Below are 15551 nucleotides of genomic sequence, written 5' to 3'. Positions count from 1 at the left end.
CGGGAAACTGAAACTAACCAAATGTGTTCCCTCTCTCTCTCTGTCTCTCTCTCTCCTCGAGCCGCACTCATCCACCGCTCGGCAAACCGACTCGTGGTGTCAATTATTCTCTCTCGCGGAGACGTTACCCCCCCCCCCCCGCCCCCCACACTCGCAGCCACAACAGCCTCCTCTGGGAGCCGTTGTGGTAAAAACCTGCTCCTCCGTGTTCGCTCCGTCGCTAAATCGTCAAACAGACGTTTTGAGAAGTGCAGGGGAGCGGGAGAAGAGAGGGGGGGGGCGGCCTGATTGATCGTGATTGAAGAAATCAGCGTGAGCTCAGATCCCAAATATGTTATAGAGATTTGTGTTCCGCTGATTGGAAAATAACCTTCATGTCAGGGCTGTATGTTGCTGTATGTTCTCTGTTTGTCTTCTCGGCTGCGTTCAGACTTTTGATTTGATTTATGTAAACGTGAAAGAAGGTGGTGCGTTCAATAGCAGATGAAATGATGGGATATAAATGAGTCTGATGAAAGCAGAGGAGGAGAAGGGAAAAAAGAACGGAATGGAAATATGTATTTTTTGTTTTGTTTGTTTGTCTCTTCCTCTGCACACTGAGTCCTGCTGTCTATCTACAGTATATACCAATCTACGTCTTTGTAGATGCACTTATTGGTGAATGAAAGTAATTAAAAATAGAAATTTGTGAGTATTTGATTGAGCGGACGGAGACTGGAAGTGACTGAGGAGGAGGAGGAGGAGGAGGAGGAGGAGGAGGAGGGTTCCAACCAATCACTGAAATGACGGCTGACAGCAAAGAGGAAAACAAAATCAAATTGTGATTGCTTTACTGTAAACATCCAAGTCAGCTCATTAGAGGAGGTGGAGAGTGACAGAGAATATAATGATAGACATAGAGAAAGTTTTATAGATTGAATTTACACTAAAGCTTAATTCACAATCGTCACAGCTAAATTCGCAAAAAAGGGTTCCAGGATCTTGAATATCAAACTATTTCTGAATGTGTGTATTTGAATTTGAGTTTAAAGAAATCTATAAAATAACGAAATGTACTTTTTACTGTACTGCCTTTTTTAAAACAGGTGAGTTTATATACACGTTGCTGCTGATTCGATGAAACCTCTGAATCAGCCTCAAGTCGAGAGGAAGTTTATTGTGTGTTGCTGTTGTGTTCTTGACTGTGACTTTACGTTAATGAACTCCATAGTTTGTGTTGTTTTCTGTGGTGGATGTGGGTCAGCGGTGAAGGGCCGATGCCCCGTGTGGCAGCCAGAGGGAACAACAGTTAATAAACCATGCAGATGTGGTTCCAGTCAGCTGAAAGCTCGACTGCTCAGTCCCCCACGTCCGCTGGTCACAGACTCTTTGTCTTGTTAAAATAACACAACACTTTTATTGAAGGTAACTTTATCCAGGACCGGGGAAATCAATCCTCCAATTGTTTCAGAGTTAATGTTTGGTTGTATAACAGTGAATCAATGAAAATGCACTTCAAGTTCTTTTTTACAAGGCAATAACGCGTTAAACTCAAAGATCCATGACACGTCGATGACAATTAACCGGATTCTTCATCTGGCCGACTGGATGCTGGTTAGATTTCAGGAGCTCCAGCTGCATCTCTGAGAAAAGATGATGTCTATGGCTCCGGGGGGGCAACTGAGCAAAATCTGAAACGCCTCGAGCTTGAGACAGTGTTGACATGGGCTGAAGTTTGAAGTAGAAAAGTCCTGGTGGTGCAGGAGAGGAGAGAGAGAGAGAGAGAGAGAGAGAGAGAGAGAGAGGTGCGGCCTGTCGCTCGTCCCTGAATCCAACGCCTCATACAAAACAAACTTTGTCCACGAGCTGCTTTGTGAATATTGGAGCATATCAAGGTCAAATACCATCAATCAAAGGCAGAGGAAAAGTAACATGGAAGAATAGGATCAAAACTTTTGATGGATCTTCGAAGTGGACGCTATCGCCACCTACTGGCCTGGCATGCTTGTTTGTGCATTTGTAAAAATATAAGAAGCATTCTAGAGTGGACGGAGATATTTTGTAAAAACGAAGGTAGGTTGGAAAAACTAGAGTCCACAGTTGTGTTGACACAGTAAAGGTTAAGGGTCAAGGTCACAGTGACCTTTTGAGCGTAACTCAAGTCTGTAAATCTTGCACTCAAAGATCAACAGACCTCAGGGGTCAAAGGTCAGCAGAACCAGTGAGACAGACTGAGCCTGTACTGGTTTGCAGTGGCAGGAAACCTTCGGGTTGTTATTCATGTTTAAAGCTTCATCTGAAGAACGAGCTCTTATTGAGCGATGATTTTGTCGCCAGCTCTCTGATCACATTCCAGCCTTTTGAAGTTGTGTTTACAATAACACATCCGTGTAAAAGTTTGCATCAGACGATTACACCAAACCCCAGGTACGTGTCTAATTGAGTAGGACACGCTTACACCGACATCACAATGGGGTTTTATGAGTTTGTGTGCGTCTCTGGGCATCGTAATGGGTAAACACAACGCAGAGATGAATTTGACAGATGACACCGCAACTTACTCATTATGCTTTTCTCCTGGGATCCTTATCACAACTCCATTTCCAGCCCACTAGCTCACAGAGTCATTATCCTAAATATGATTTGCAGCGCGGAGAAGATGTGTTTTTTGTCTCCGGGGGACAAACGGTGATGTTCATCTTATCCTGCGTGAGGTTTTCTTCCCCTCCCCTCCTTTCTCTCTCTCTCTCTATTTATTTAATGACATCTTTTCTCAGTGTGGATTATTGTTGTGTGCCTCTGCTCTCCTCCCTCAAGGTGACCGAAACCAGGACGGGCCCGCTCGGATGCAGCAACTATGACAACCTCGACTCTGTCAGCTCCGTTTTGGTTCAGAGCCCCGAAAACAAGATTCATTTGCAAGGTTTGGCCATCCATAATTGAACTCCCCCAATTTCTGATGGAATTGTCACAGTGTCTGTTCGCTGGCAAAGCTTATAACTGCAGCGCCAGAGTGTCAGAACGGATTTAGCTTCAATCACTCTTCCGCTTCCGCTTCTGCTTTTTTTTTTGTTTTCGTCTTTTCTTGCCACGCACGCTTGCGGAGCTGTGAAGTGAATCCCAGAGAGAGAAATGATTTGGAACAAAAGAAGCAGAACTGTGCTGTTAAAAAAAAAAACTTTAAGTGAATCTGGGATTATTGCATGTGACGCAGAGCATGTGTCAGCCGGGGCAGAGAGACACTGTGATTTGCAGATCGAAGTACCTCAAGCTGCTGTCCTCACTCATCCATGTGTCGTCCCCCCCCCCACCCCCTCCCCCCCGCCTCAGGCCTGCAGGCCGTGCTGCCACAGTACCTGAGGGCCCGGTTCGTGCAGGCGGCTCTCAGCTACATCGGCTGCAATGAGGAGGGCCAGTTCGTGTGCCGGGACAACGACTGCTGGTGCCAGTGTGCCGCCGACTACCCACAATGCAACTGCCCCCAGGGGGATCTGAGGGCCATGGAAGCCAGTTTACTGCAAATCCGAGACTCCTGGAACGTGGCCAACCAGGACTTTGAGGAGTCAGGTAAGTGTGGTGGGGGGGTTGTCTCTCTCTGTGTGCCCTTTTGACGACGGACAGAGGGGGGGGCCATGAAAACAAGGAGCAATTTCATCCAATCACTGTATCATCAGGACACGGAGGAGCAACTTTTAAAGGCATCTTGCAGAATAATACAAAAAGCATCTCACTCTTATTAACTTGAGAGTACATTGATTTGCCTGCTTTCTTTTCCCAAATGCCCACAGTTACAAGTTGTTATAGCATAAATTCTTACACAGAAAAAAACAAATATGAAAGCGTCTCATAAACCTAGAGCTCCTTTTACATATTTTTTTATGTTTAACAGTCACAAAACAAACTGCAGCCGCACCAGTAAGTGGATCAAATAAATATGTTGTTGTTTTTTTACGGTTTCATTATATAAATTGCGAAACTGCCCAAAAAAATTCTGCAAACACACTCAAAAAAACGTTTGCTGGACAATTTGCTAAAGTAAAAGTTTGACAATTGGAGTCACTTAAACAAGAGTGGCATCGATGCAACAAAAAAAACGTGAGAATCCAATACGGCCCGAGAAGCAGCCCTGCTTATTGATTGGCAGCGTCCCCCCCCCCCCCCCGGTCCATCACCAGGAGGCTGCAGCCTGTGATGTAACCTGTGATTTAATACGTTCCTGCAGCTCCACTTGTAAGCTGTTTTATTATTTTATTTTTTTATTAGCTGACCTAATTTAATGTCGGTCTGTTTGGAGGGGGGGGGGGGGGGGGCTGGTTCATTATGTGCGGCGCCCGAGCTGACCATTAGCGATATTGTATTTTAGAACATCCCTCCACGTTAAGTGAAGGCGTGAGCAGCTTCCACCGGCTCTGAGGGCGTCTCACGGCTTCATTCATTTCCCAGCGTCTCGCCTGCAGCTGCTCTCCCTGCACCGGGCTGACCGGGGTTCTTATTACCGGCTACGAGCTTCTGGACCGAGGGCAACTTGATTAGCAAGCACAGCCGGGGATAACTTAAGATGCCCCGAGAACCTCAGCCGCAGCGCCGCATTAAATAAGGAGAAATAAGGAAGTTCTCTAAAAAAAAAACCCCAGGGATCCACTTGTAGAATTGATTTTAATAACATCTAACAGCAGAGAGATTAATGATCAGGAGTGTTTTTAAATGAGGTCTCACAGTCGGCTGCATGTGGACCTGATGCAGGTTTCTCCTCTGCTTCGTTCAGCTTCAAGTTGGACTAATAATGCTCATATTCATAATTACCTATTGTCATCGTGTAACAGATGAGACTGATTTACCAAGACACTCATTATTTATAACTTCAATCATCTGCAAAAAGACCCAGTTCAATGCACCTCGTTCCCTTCAACACCAGTGTGGTTGTTTTTAATAATGCTCGAGCGTTAACTGTCCTCCTTCCCATATCTGACCATACCTTCTATTTTTAAACTCATACCGCAAAAAGGGGGGAAGCTCAGATTCCTTCCTGGACTCAGTGGCTGACAGGATAATAATAGTCGTAGAGAGCAGATGTCCAGGGATGAGCTATCGATGTCTTGGTGATAAAATAACTGTCTGGTTCAGCAGAAACCTGCAGTGGGCACCTTATTGTTGTGTCTACTGGTTTTTGAATTACCAATATCTTTTTATTATTTATTTATTTGGCCTCGATTTCACCGAGAAGTCTCTGAAGATGCGACGTGTGTTTACTGGAGATGTTTCTGGATAAAGAGGGCAGAGGAGGGGAGGTCGTTGTTTAAGCACTTTCTCTAAAATCCTATCCCGCACGTTTCTGTTTAGATTGATTATTAATAAAGATACAGCAGATGAGAGTGTGGAGACCCAACCTGAGCCCGAAGGCAACCCACAGGTCTCACTGGGTTCAGACGTCAAATCTGAAAAAGCTGAAATCTGTTCAGATGTAAAAGTTATGCTTTTGAGGCACATTTGTCCAGGTGCTCATGGCAACAATAACTCTGGTCTCACCGTTTCTGCCATAAACAAAAAAAACAAACATTGAGGGCTGCAAACAGAACATCTTAAAAACACAGTTGTTCTTATTTGCCATCAAAAATCACCTTACAATCAACGGATCACACCAATAGTTATTATCTCTATGAGCTTTGTTCAAAAAATATTAAAAATTACATGTCCCTGAGTCACGGTGTTTATTTGGGTGAGATGGTTCTTCTTCCTGTATTTGAAGTTTATCCCACAAACACTGAGTTGCTGTGAATATTATCAAGTGCACATATGCCTGTGATATTTAAACCTTTTGGACAAATGAAAATCCAAAAATACTGTTATAATTATGGCAAAAAAATATGGCAGCTTGAGGAACGAAAGGGCGACACTGGGCCGGTAAAGAACAGTTTATTCATTTTGAACATATTCGTTAAATTTGCTGCTATGAGCAAAACAATACAGGACAACAGACCTGGTTGTTTAACATTTTAATTTGATAAAACAAATGCATTCATCAGGAATCAAAACTCTTTTCATGTGAAGTGGAAGCAAAGGGATAAACACGGAGGCTGCTCTGCGTCTCCTCAGGAGAATATCTCTCATTTAAAAAAGTAGGCCATGCAAAGACCCCCCCAAATACCCTTTAATATATTTTAATACAAGCTGTTTAATCAAGTTATTAATTTCACAGGATCATGTAATACACCTTGCATAATCACCAGGGAAGCCATTGACACATAATTGGTTTTCTAATCAGACGCAGTATTATCTAGATAACGTCAACTAATTACAAACAGTCGCTCGGCCATTTTCTCATCAGCGTTGCATATGCATCGATTTTCAATTCAACCAATCAAGATCAGCACGGTGATGATGACATTGTTATTGGAAGCCTTGGAAATGTAATCTGTGTATTGTGTGTGTGTGTGTGTGTGTGTGCAGCTCGCAGGGACTTCAGACTTTAGATGGATATTATCTTCTGTGTTCCTTGTCCAACCGGGTTCTTATAAACCAACGTGCAGAGAACGTTCCTGACTCTTTATTAAAGAAAGGAATAAAACGTCCTATTTGCATCAAGAAGCATCACTTCAAGTTTATTCTGTAGCATTTCAGCCCATATGTCCTGTGCACAGTGATTCTCTTGCTTTGCTTGGACTAAATTAGCCAAATATTGCAAATATGACTAATTAGACGTCTAAAAATGACCTTGATCTAAATCCGGATTAGACAGAAGTGGTTGTGTTAGGAGCTGATTGTTTCATTACGGAGGTTGGCCTCTATAATGAACTCCTGGCTCCTGATTAGGAGGAGTTTATTCAAGTGACCGGCCTCTACCATCTCCTGTTATCTGTTTCCTGTTCTGATCTGAAATCCAGAGAGTTTTTATAACCTTCCTCTTTCCATCAAATCTGCAGAATCTGTGGTTTGTTTTAAACGACTCATTTCTACAGATAATCTTTTTTTATAGCACTATAAGTTTCAACAGGATTTGCACCTGACTTGCATCGGGTCGATTCTCATGATCCCACGACACTGTTGTTCTTGTTTTGACCCCTAACGTCCAAATTTAAATATTGTGCGTACAAGTTATTGTGTGTTTTGCTTGTGAGATGAACTCATGTGTATGTGCCTGACGGTTGGATTTGCACTGGAGAAGGAGAAAGTTCGTCCCTCGCTCATCCCTCTCTCTCTCTCCTCCCTTCCCAGAGGAGTTCCAGACCTTCGTTCGGAAGCTCCCCACGTTCTACGCCCTGAACACGTCGGCCATCCAGTACTTCTGGACGACGGAGCCCGGCGTCCACCAGCGCTACAAGCAGCTGGAGCTCAACGCCCAGCAGCTGCTGAGCAAGGCACGGCGCATCGTCAACAAGCTCTTCACCCTGAGCAAGAGGTGCCGGACGCAGCCCAGGATCATCATGCTGAGGGAGAGGTGAGGAGCTGAGTCCTGGTCCTGCTGACCTTTCTGTGGACACCTGGGAGCGTGTACAGGCCCAGTCTGCCTGTTTGTTACCCCCCCGAACTCGCCATGGTCCTAATAACACCGTGTACCTCGGCTTTGATATTCAACTGGAGTGAGCTTTAATGTCTGATGACTTGGCCGCCGCCCACCCAGCCCCTGAGTCTCCTTCACGTCCAGGAAATCAAAGCTATCCGCCTGTGAAATTAAAGTTTGCAGTGTTATACAGGAATATGCTAAGTCTGGGAGATTTCTTCAACGTTGTTTAACGAGCCCGCGAAGGAAACCCTAGATGGAGAGAAAAGTTTTCCCTCCTCCTCCTCTTCTTCCTCCTCCTCCTCCTCCTCCTCTTCCTCCTCCTCCTCCTTCTCCTCCTCCTCCTCCTCTTCCTCCTCCTCCTCCTCCTCCTCCTCCTCCTCCACAGCTCACTCAATCTATTTCTGTCCTTCTATCGCAAAAAAAAAAAAGTCAAGTCATGTCGTGCACACAGACTCCACAGCTTCTAAGCGGGGGGGGGGGGGGGGGGGGGGTGATTACGCCGGTGCAGCTGATGCAGCCTCATTTATTTTCGGAGTCGTTTCAGGTGAGGCTCGCTCGTCCTCTGCAGCCTCGGTCCCCTCCCCCCCCCCCCCCCTCACTTCCTGTTAATTAAAAGAGGGAACATCATCCACGGCGATTTAAAAGGTGTAGCTTTCTATTCTCAGTGCCAGTATTTCATCAGTCACCCTGAATAATCATATTAGAACTGTACAATATGTAGTGTTAACCTTCGAGCTGCAACGATTTCCTGGCTTCAGGGAGAGATTTGGATTGTTAAACGGGGGGGATGGGGGGTGGGGGGGGGGGCTTAAGTTTGATGTGTGATGCAAGAAGAGCACAAAATATAGGAGAGGATGAAAACACACAAAGAGGCTCGTTGCTGACTGACCTCTGTGAAACTGAAAAGCTAATGTGTGCTGCAAAAATCAAATGTGTTGTTTCATCAGATGCACACAGCTGGAGAGAGAGAGAGAGGGGGAGGGAGAGAGAGAGAGAGAGAGAGCGAGAACGAGATGCAAATTAAAAGAGACATTAAGAAGTTCATTTAGCTGCGATGCATTTACATTTAAACAGGCTTTTATCCACAGTGACTCACAACTGGAGGACCACACTATAGCATCGGTACAGTTTGAGAACTCAAAGTAATGGAGCTCGAAAAGTCAAAGAACATTTATATTCACTAGATCTGCACTTTTCATTGAGATCCATGAAATCGTTTCCCTGAGAAATCAATGAAAATGAAGAACTCCCTATCGTGCATGTTAAAATTATTACTGGATCCATCCCTTAATTGAGATGTGAACTGAAATTGAACTGGTTCTTCTTTGGGTCATGATGGGTCCCTTTTGATGGGATGGTGGAGAATAGTTGCTCTCTGGAGAGATGATTCTTCAGGTTCTTGAACAGATCTGATCTGATAGTATTTGGTTCCTCGCTCCACCATTGAGGAACCAGGATGGAGTTCAAGTAGATCGGTGTCTTTCAGTCATCGTGAGTCGGGCAGTGAAGGTCGAGTTTCAGCTTCTGCTCGGGTTGAGGAGGAGGTAGTCAACCAAGTCTTCCAGATGTTCCTCTGCCCAGCCACAGTCTCCAGCACCTCCTGGGGCCAGATATTAAATCAACACCCATTCACACTTCTGAGCCTCATCTTTTCAAATGATATTTATTAGGTGGAGCTGCAGCTTTTTCTCGGCTCCTCATAAATCAGGTGATGGGATCTGGAGTCTCAGAAAATAGTCACTGAAATAAAAGAACCTGCAGCCGCACATGAGCTGCAAGTGGGAAATCTCCTTCCAGATCATAATAAACATTTCAAAGGAATCCACCCATTCATTGTTTATACAACTAATTCCCCTTATATATGTCTTCGGACTGTGGGAGGAGCCTGGAGGAAACCCACTCAGACACAGGGACAACATGCAAAGGATCATGGCTGAAATGGGATCTGAACCTGGTTTGGCAAAGATGCTGCACAACTACACAACAAATATAAATGTAATATTTTACATCAACAAGTCTCAGAAAATGCCCAATTCACAAATCCAGGGCTAAGATTATATTAAAAGTAACGGAGTAGTAATGTCGTTCAGTGTAAAACGAGGCAGATCCACACGTGCAGCACTGCAGGAGCAGAATCTAATATTTAATCTTCCTCAGCACTCGAGCTCGAGCAGAATCTGGGGTGAGATGTAAACACAGAGACACGATGTCTTAGCAGTGATATGAAGGTAAATACTCAAAGTGGGAGGTTTGCACCCTGCTGTGATTTAACCTGCTGCTCTCCAGGGAGGGGAGAGGGCGAGGCTTCAAAGCTGAAGGCTCCTCTCAACTGGAATTTGCACTTTTTCCTCCATATCAAAACTTCAGTGTCGGATATAAAATCAAATTTTCTCCTTTAAAACCAAACTTTTCTTGTTCTTCACTGAAAAGAACAAAGATTTCCTCTTTCTCCACAACATGTGTCCTCAGGGCCTCGTGTGTAAATGACCTACTTCACTTAATAGTTTTTTCTCTGCTCTTCATAGAAGACGATATTCACCCTGATGCATCTTCGCTCCATTATTCATTTGACTGAAGCATCGCGCTCTTTGTCAGATGAAGAAAAGACGAACACATAAAAAACCTCACACTTTATTACTGCAATCCATTTTGGACTTTTTTCCCTTTTATAAGTTTCCAGAACACGGAGATGAGGACAGGATGTTTTTCTTTTCAAGCTGCAGAGAATAAATGAAATACAAAAAACACTTTTAATTAAATAATTTGCAGAAGTGCCACAGAGGAATAAAAGTTTGGCTCGGGAGTGAGAGATGAATGTGCGTCGACAGGAGGAAGTTGTGTTGCGTCGCTCTGTGTGAAACGAGCTGACAGACGATGAACAGATTGCGTCTCCTCTCCGGCCGGCGCTTCACACCGCGGCGCCCGAGACAGTTTACACGTCCCCCCCCCCCCCCCCCCCCCCGCTGTGCACAGCCGCCGCTCTGCAGATGAGCCGTGCACAGCCGTATCCACCCGACAACTCTCGGAGTTAACGCAACACATCGGCTGCGTTTTGACAAATTGTCTCCAGGTTTCAAACTCGGCTGATTTGAGGGGAAGTGTCTTTTTGCTCTTTTCTCTCTTCCTGCGCGTCATGATCTGAGTCTCTGGCTTGCTGTGATGTCGTTAGAGCGTCTGCGTGCACACACTGAAGGTGCATGCTTCTTCATGTGACTGGAACGCCCCCCCCCCCCCACAGTTTAAGACAGTGGGTCTTATTCCTCTGCACATTAAAAAGCTGTAATAAGCTCATTCTTCGGAGGAATGAAACGTATTCCTGTTTTTCACGCCGCATAACAAACTGACGTTTATTAATGACGTGTGCGAACATTAAAGCAGCGAATGCTTAAAGTGTGATGTGCAGCTGCGTTGGAACTGTCACCTGACGCAGGTGTCGTGCCCGTGCAGCATGAACACAGGTTTACCATCATCTTCAGAGCTCATCATCACAGTAGCTTCTGTTTTCACCTGCTTTTCTTTGAAAGTTAAAACTACAAAAACCAATCCAATGAATCTTTTGGGAGCACTTAATTTTCAGCCATACAAACTTTGGATACGAGCTAATGAGCTAATCCGAGGGGTCGGGTGTTCGATTCCTGGCTCATCCGCTCTGCAAATTGCTCCTGACAGCTGTGCTTCAAGTCTTAGAAAAATACCTCCTGGTTCATTACTGAACTGGAGGATGGATTAGAACCTTCCTCGGCTTCTTCTACACTGAACGCCCGACTGAGACAAAGCACTCCACAGAGAAGAGCTGTTTGAATGTAAATGAGCCAATGTCAACTGTAAAGTGCTCGTTAAGACTAAAGTGCCATAGAAACAGAGTTAATTCTCCATTAAGCTTCATATCCGGAGTATCAGAGTCTTCATCGTCTGAGTTGGGGAGATTTTCTTTACATGTGATTGTTGTAGGAAAGGATTTTATTTATATTTGTTCTTATTGTTTCGGTTTTAAAATGAATAAATTCATCTGTTCTGCTTTGGAGACGAACCACAAAAGCTGGCGTTCAACATTTGTCATTCATGGGACATTAGGAACATTGGGTATTTGTCCCTTTGTATAAATGGGACTTGGTTCTTTCAGAGGATGAGCCGAGGTCGCCACTTTATTTTGATTTGCTCTAAAGCTGCTATTTTAATCTGTGGGAGTGGAAAGAAACCTGCCTGGCGATCATTCAAGTTGAAATCCTCCATGCTGCTTTTATTTAGTTCAACGACTGTTTGGACTGATTTTTGTTCCTTTTCTCCTTCAGAAATATGTTTTTTAAATTTAAATTGCTTATACAGGCACCAGTGTTTCCCCCCCCCCCCCCCCCCCCCCCCAAATTAATTTAGCAGTCGCACACGGCCGTAGCAGCAGCACCGCTCACTGCCAGGGAACAAAGCCTGGATTCAGAGACGTGACAGATGTGAAACAAAGAAGGTGAAAGGCTGATTCATCACATTATATTCCTGTCATCCAGTCCATCTGCTCCTCTGGGCACAAACAGGATTCTGATTTGCTCCTGGTTTGTCAGAATAATTTGTATTTATTTTTTTAAACAATTGCTGCTTTCACAGTCCAAGTCACAAACTCCCAATTTTGAATCGTGTATCAGAAACAAAGATTTTAATGTTTTTATAATCAGATGTTCTATGAGGAAGGAAACTAAGTTGACTTATTAGCTTCCCATTAAAAGTAGTAGGGTTTGTTTTTGCTTGTGGTTTAAATTGGACATGAGGATAAGAATCGTAATGAGACACTTCAATCATCTGATGGAGAGAATGAGCTCAGTGACGTCTTTACAGGCTGAAGTCAAACATCTGGACAGGTTCTCCTCTCTAATAAGTTTGAATTGAGATGTTCAGGGATACATTGAGTTCTTTGAAATCACGGCCCACCAGTAGAATCAGACGTTCCCCAGTGCTGTCGGACTGGTTTGGGTCTCTGGTGGCACCGGGTGTGTAATGCAGCTCTGATCTGATCAGGTGATGGAGCAGAGACGTGTTCCTCTAACCCTGAATCTTAACTTCAGGATTAAACTGGGCTCGAGTTTGACTGTTTTATGAGTGATTTCTCACTTTAGGAGCGAATGAGTTGTGACTTCTTTCTTACCCCCCCGCCCCCCCCCCAGAGTCGCCACAGTGCCACAGAAGACAATTTCACAAGTGTTATTTTTAATTCCTGTGCACACATCATGACTCTCTCAAACACACTCAATAACCTACACACTAAAGAACAACTACTATGCACTTTTATGTATTTTTCAATTTGTATGTCACCCATGAGGGTCGAGAAAAACAAACTTGAGAATCCCTGGATAATGTAAAGGGAAACAGATCTATAAGACGACTCTAACCCCTTCAGTGTATCGATTGTTTTTGGATAAATGGTTATTCTATTTGATGTGATTGTGTCTATTTCTCATTCAGTCCCATATGTATTTGTCGATTTCCCTTAAAACGTCCTCATTGGTTCCCACATATGTTTTATAAATGTATTTATACTGAGGGTAACTTCGCCCTCCTCTCTGTCGCAGGCGCTTCAGCTACTGGCTGCACTACATCCTCTCCATCATGTACTGCAGCGAGAACAACCACATCGGCTCGTACCTGGAGGAGACGCGCAGCTGCTCCTGTCCCTACGAGCACCCCCCCTGCCAGGGCGTCATCCCCTGCACGGTGGGCGAGGGCACCTCCTGCGCCTCCTGCTCCTACGAGAACCGCTCACGCTGCGCCACCTGCAACCAGGGCTACATGCTGAGTCAGGGCGCGTGCCGCAACGAGGTGCCGGACTCCACCGACCACTACATCGGCTTCGAGACGGACCTGCAGGACCTGGAGCTGCGCTACCTGCTGCAGAAACGAGACAACCGCATCGGCATCCACGGGATCTTCGTGAGCAACGACGTGCGGCTGAACAACTGGTTCGACCCGTCCTGGAGGAAGAGGATGCTGCTGACGCTGAAGAGCAACAAGTACAAGTCCAACCATGTCCACATGCTGCTGGGGATGTCTCTACAGATCTGCCTTACCAAGAACAGCACCCTGGACCCGCTGCTGTCGGTCTACATCAACCCGTTTGGGGGCAGCCACTCGGAGAGCTGGATCATGCCCATCGGCCAGAGCGACTACCCTGACTGGGAGAGGACTAAACTAGACTTTCCCTATGACTGTTACAATTGGACTTTGACTTTGGGGAACAAGTGGAAAACCTTTTTTGAGACTGTCCACTTTTACCTGCGGAGCCGGATCAGGGGCCCCTCGCCGAGCGGGAACGGGACCGTGTATTACGAACCCTTGGAGTACCTGGAGCCGGGGCGGAACCTGGGCTACATGAAGATCAACAGCATCCAGGTGTACGGCTACAGCATGCACTTCGACCCGGACGCCATCCAGGACCTGATCCTGCAGCTGGACTACCCGTACACTCAGGGATCGCAGGACTCGGCCCTGCTGCAGCTGCTGGAGATCCGGGACCGGGTCAACCGGCTCTCCCCGCCCGGAGCTCAGCCTCTGGACCTGTTCTCCTGTCTGCTCCGGCACCGGCTCAAACTGTCCACCACGGACGTGGCCCGGATCCTGGCGGCGCTGCAGACGTTCGCTGCCAAGCAGCCCAACTCCATGGAATACGAAACAACCAAATTATGTAGCTAGTAAGCGGGCGGCGGGCGGCGGGCCGGCGGCACAGAGGGCGGAGCGGTTATCACACGCGCCTGATGACGGCTAAGAGCAGATCTGGAGCCGAGCAGTGAACATCCGGGTGACATTTTGTTGTTGTCATGAATCTCAAGAACGCGTTGGAGATTCTCATGTCAGCTTTTTCGTATAAATTTGTACAACATCGTAGAATCAAGGAGGATTTCACCAAACTTGCCTCGTAGCTTCTTCTTCTCCACCCCCCCCCCCCCCTTTGTCTCCCAATGAGATAATAACTTTGACAGTTGACAGTTTAAATTTAAAGCTCTGCCGTCACTGATGTGTCGCCAACGTGCTGACCTTTGTATATTGCACAAATCCGAATCACTCTCATGAACTCAAACACAAAAGCTTTTTTGCAGATGACGTATTATCCGAGCGATGTGATCACGACCATCTCGACACCAGCACGTTTGGTTTTCTCCTTTTTCATTGATTTAGTTCACATTTGTTTTCCAGGACCTCTCTTTTAATGCCGGCACGGGACGGACACCTTCATTGTTTTTTGCAGCTTTTCATTCAAAAACAAAACAACTCACACAACTTTTTTTAAACTCTAGTAAACATTTTGTAAGAAATAAACTGAAATAAACAACGTGAACAAACAGATGCTGTTCTATTCCAGATCTGAGGGGGAAAAACCACGACACCTTTATCATGACGATATGTGTTACATGTGCTTTTATTTTTATAATGCTGTCGTTTGTGAAACAAAAGTTATAAAAACACTGTCTATAAAATGTATAATACGGTTTGTTAATACACTAAATAAAATACATTTTTATGTGTGGTCTATAGACGCTGTACGTCTCGTGTGTGTGATACTGAAGACACATGTTCATTAATCAATATCTGGCAAAGCACAAAATGGAAAAATGATGCAAATGAACATAAATCAGCAACAATTATTTTACTTCTTCACAAACTGGCAGTTTAAAAACTATTTGTAGGTTTTCTGAAAGTGAAGGAAACGTCAGATCCTTTTTAACAATGAGTCAGTAAGTTTGACATAAGACAATCAGTTTATTAATGTTTTTATATGTTGGTATTTAGTAGTTTCTGGATTTTAAGTAGAAAAAGAAACACGTTTGAAACGGAGAGCTTAACTGGAATGTAACAGTTTAAACATTTGCATTTCATTTATGAGAAAAATGTTAAATTCACTGGTTTGGTGAAAATCATTTGGAAACATTCCGCTGGTCTCTGAATGAAACCTTTTGAAAGAGCACAGAAAAAAAAAATCAAATCACTTTTTAGAGTGAACCTCCCAGGGATTTTCATCGAGAGCTCCGAACTAAGGACGAAAGGATTCAGCAGGAAGAAGATGGCAGCTGGTATTTCATCTTTAATATCG

The 15551-nt window shown here is 44.9% G+C and overlaps 1 protein-coding gene across 1 annotated transcript in view; it reads left to right on the top strand.

Moving 5' to 3' along the window:
• Window positions 1–14990, top strand: part of brinp3a.1 (bone morphogenetic protein/retinoic acid inducible neural-specific 3a, tandem duplicate 1) — a 46346-nt gene extending 31356 nt beyond the window's left edge. Inside the window, exons 5-8 of the mRNA XM_062394782.1 lie at window positions 2797–2902; window positions 3310–3546; window positions 7192–7414; window positions 13039–14990. Coding sequence (XP_062250766.1) covers window positions 2797–2902; window positions 3310–3546; window positions 7192–7414; window positions 13039–14155 — 1683 coding nt within the window. The 3' untranslated portion in view covers window positions 14156–14990. The remainder of the gene's footprint in view (window positions 1–2796; window positions 2903–3309; window positions 3547–7191; window positions 7415–13038) is intronic.
• The last annotated feature ends 561 nt before the right edge of the window (window positions 14991–15551 follow it).

Source organism: Platichthys flesus, chromosome 9 (assembly GCF_949316205.1).
Source record: "Platichthys flesus chromosome 9, fPlaFle2.1, whole genome shotgun sequence".
Classification (NCBI taxonomy): Eukaryota; Metazoa; Chordata; class Actinopteri; order Pleuronectiformes; family Pleuronectidae; genus Platichthys; species Platichthys flesus.
This window is presented reverse-complemented; position numbering and strand designations above follow the sequence as displayed.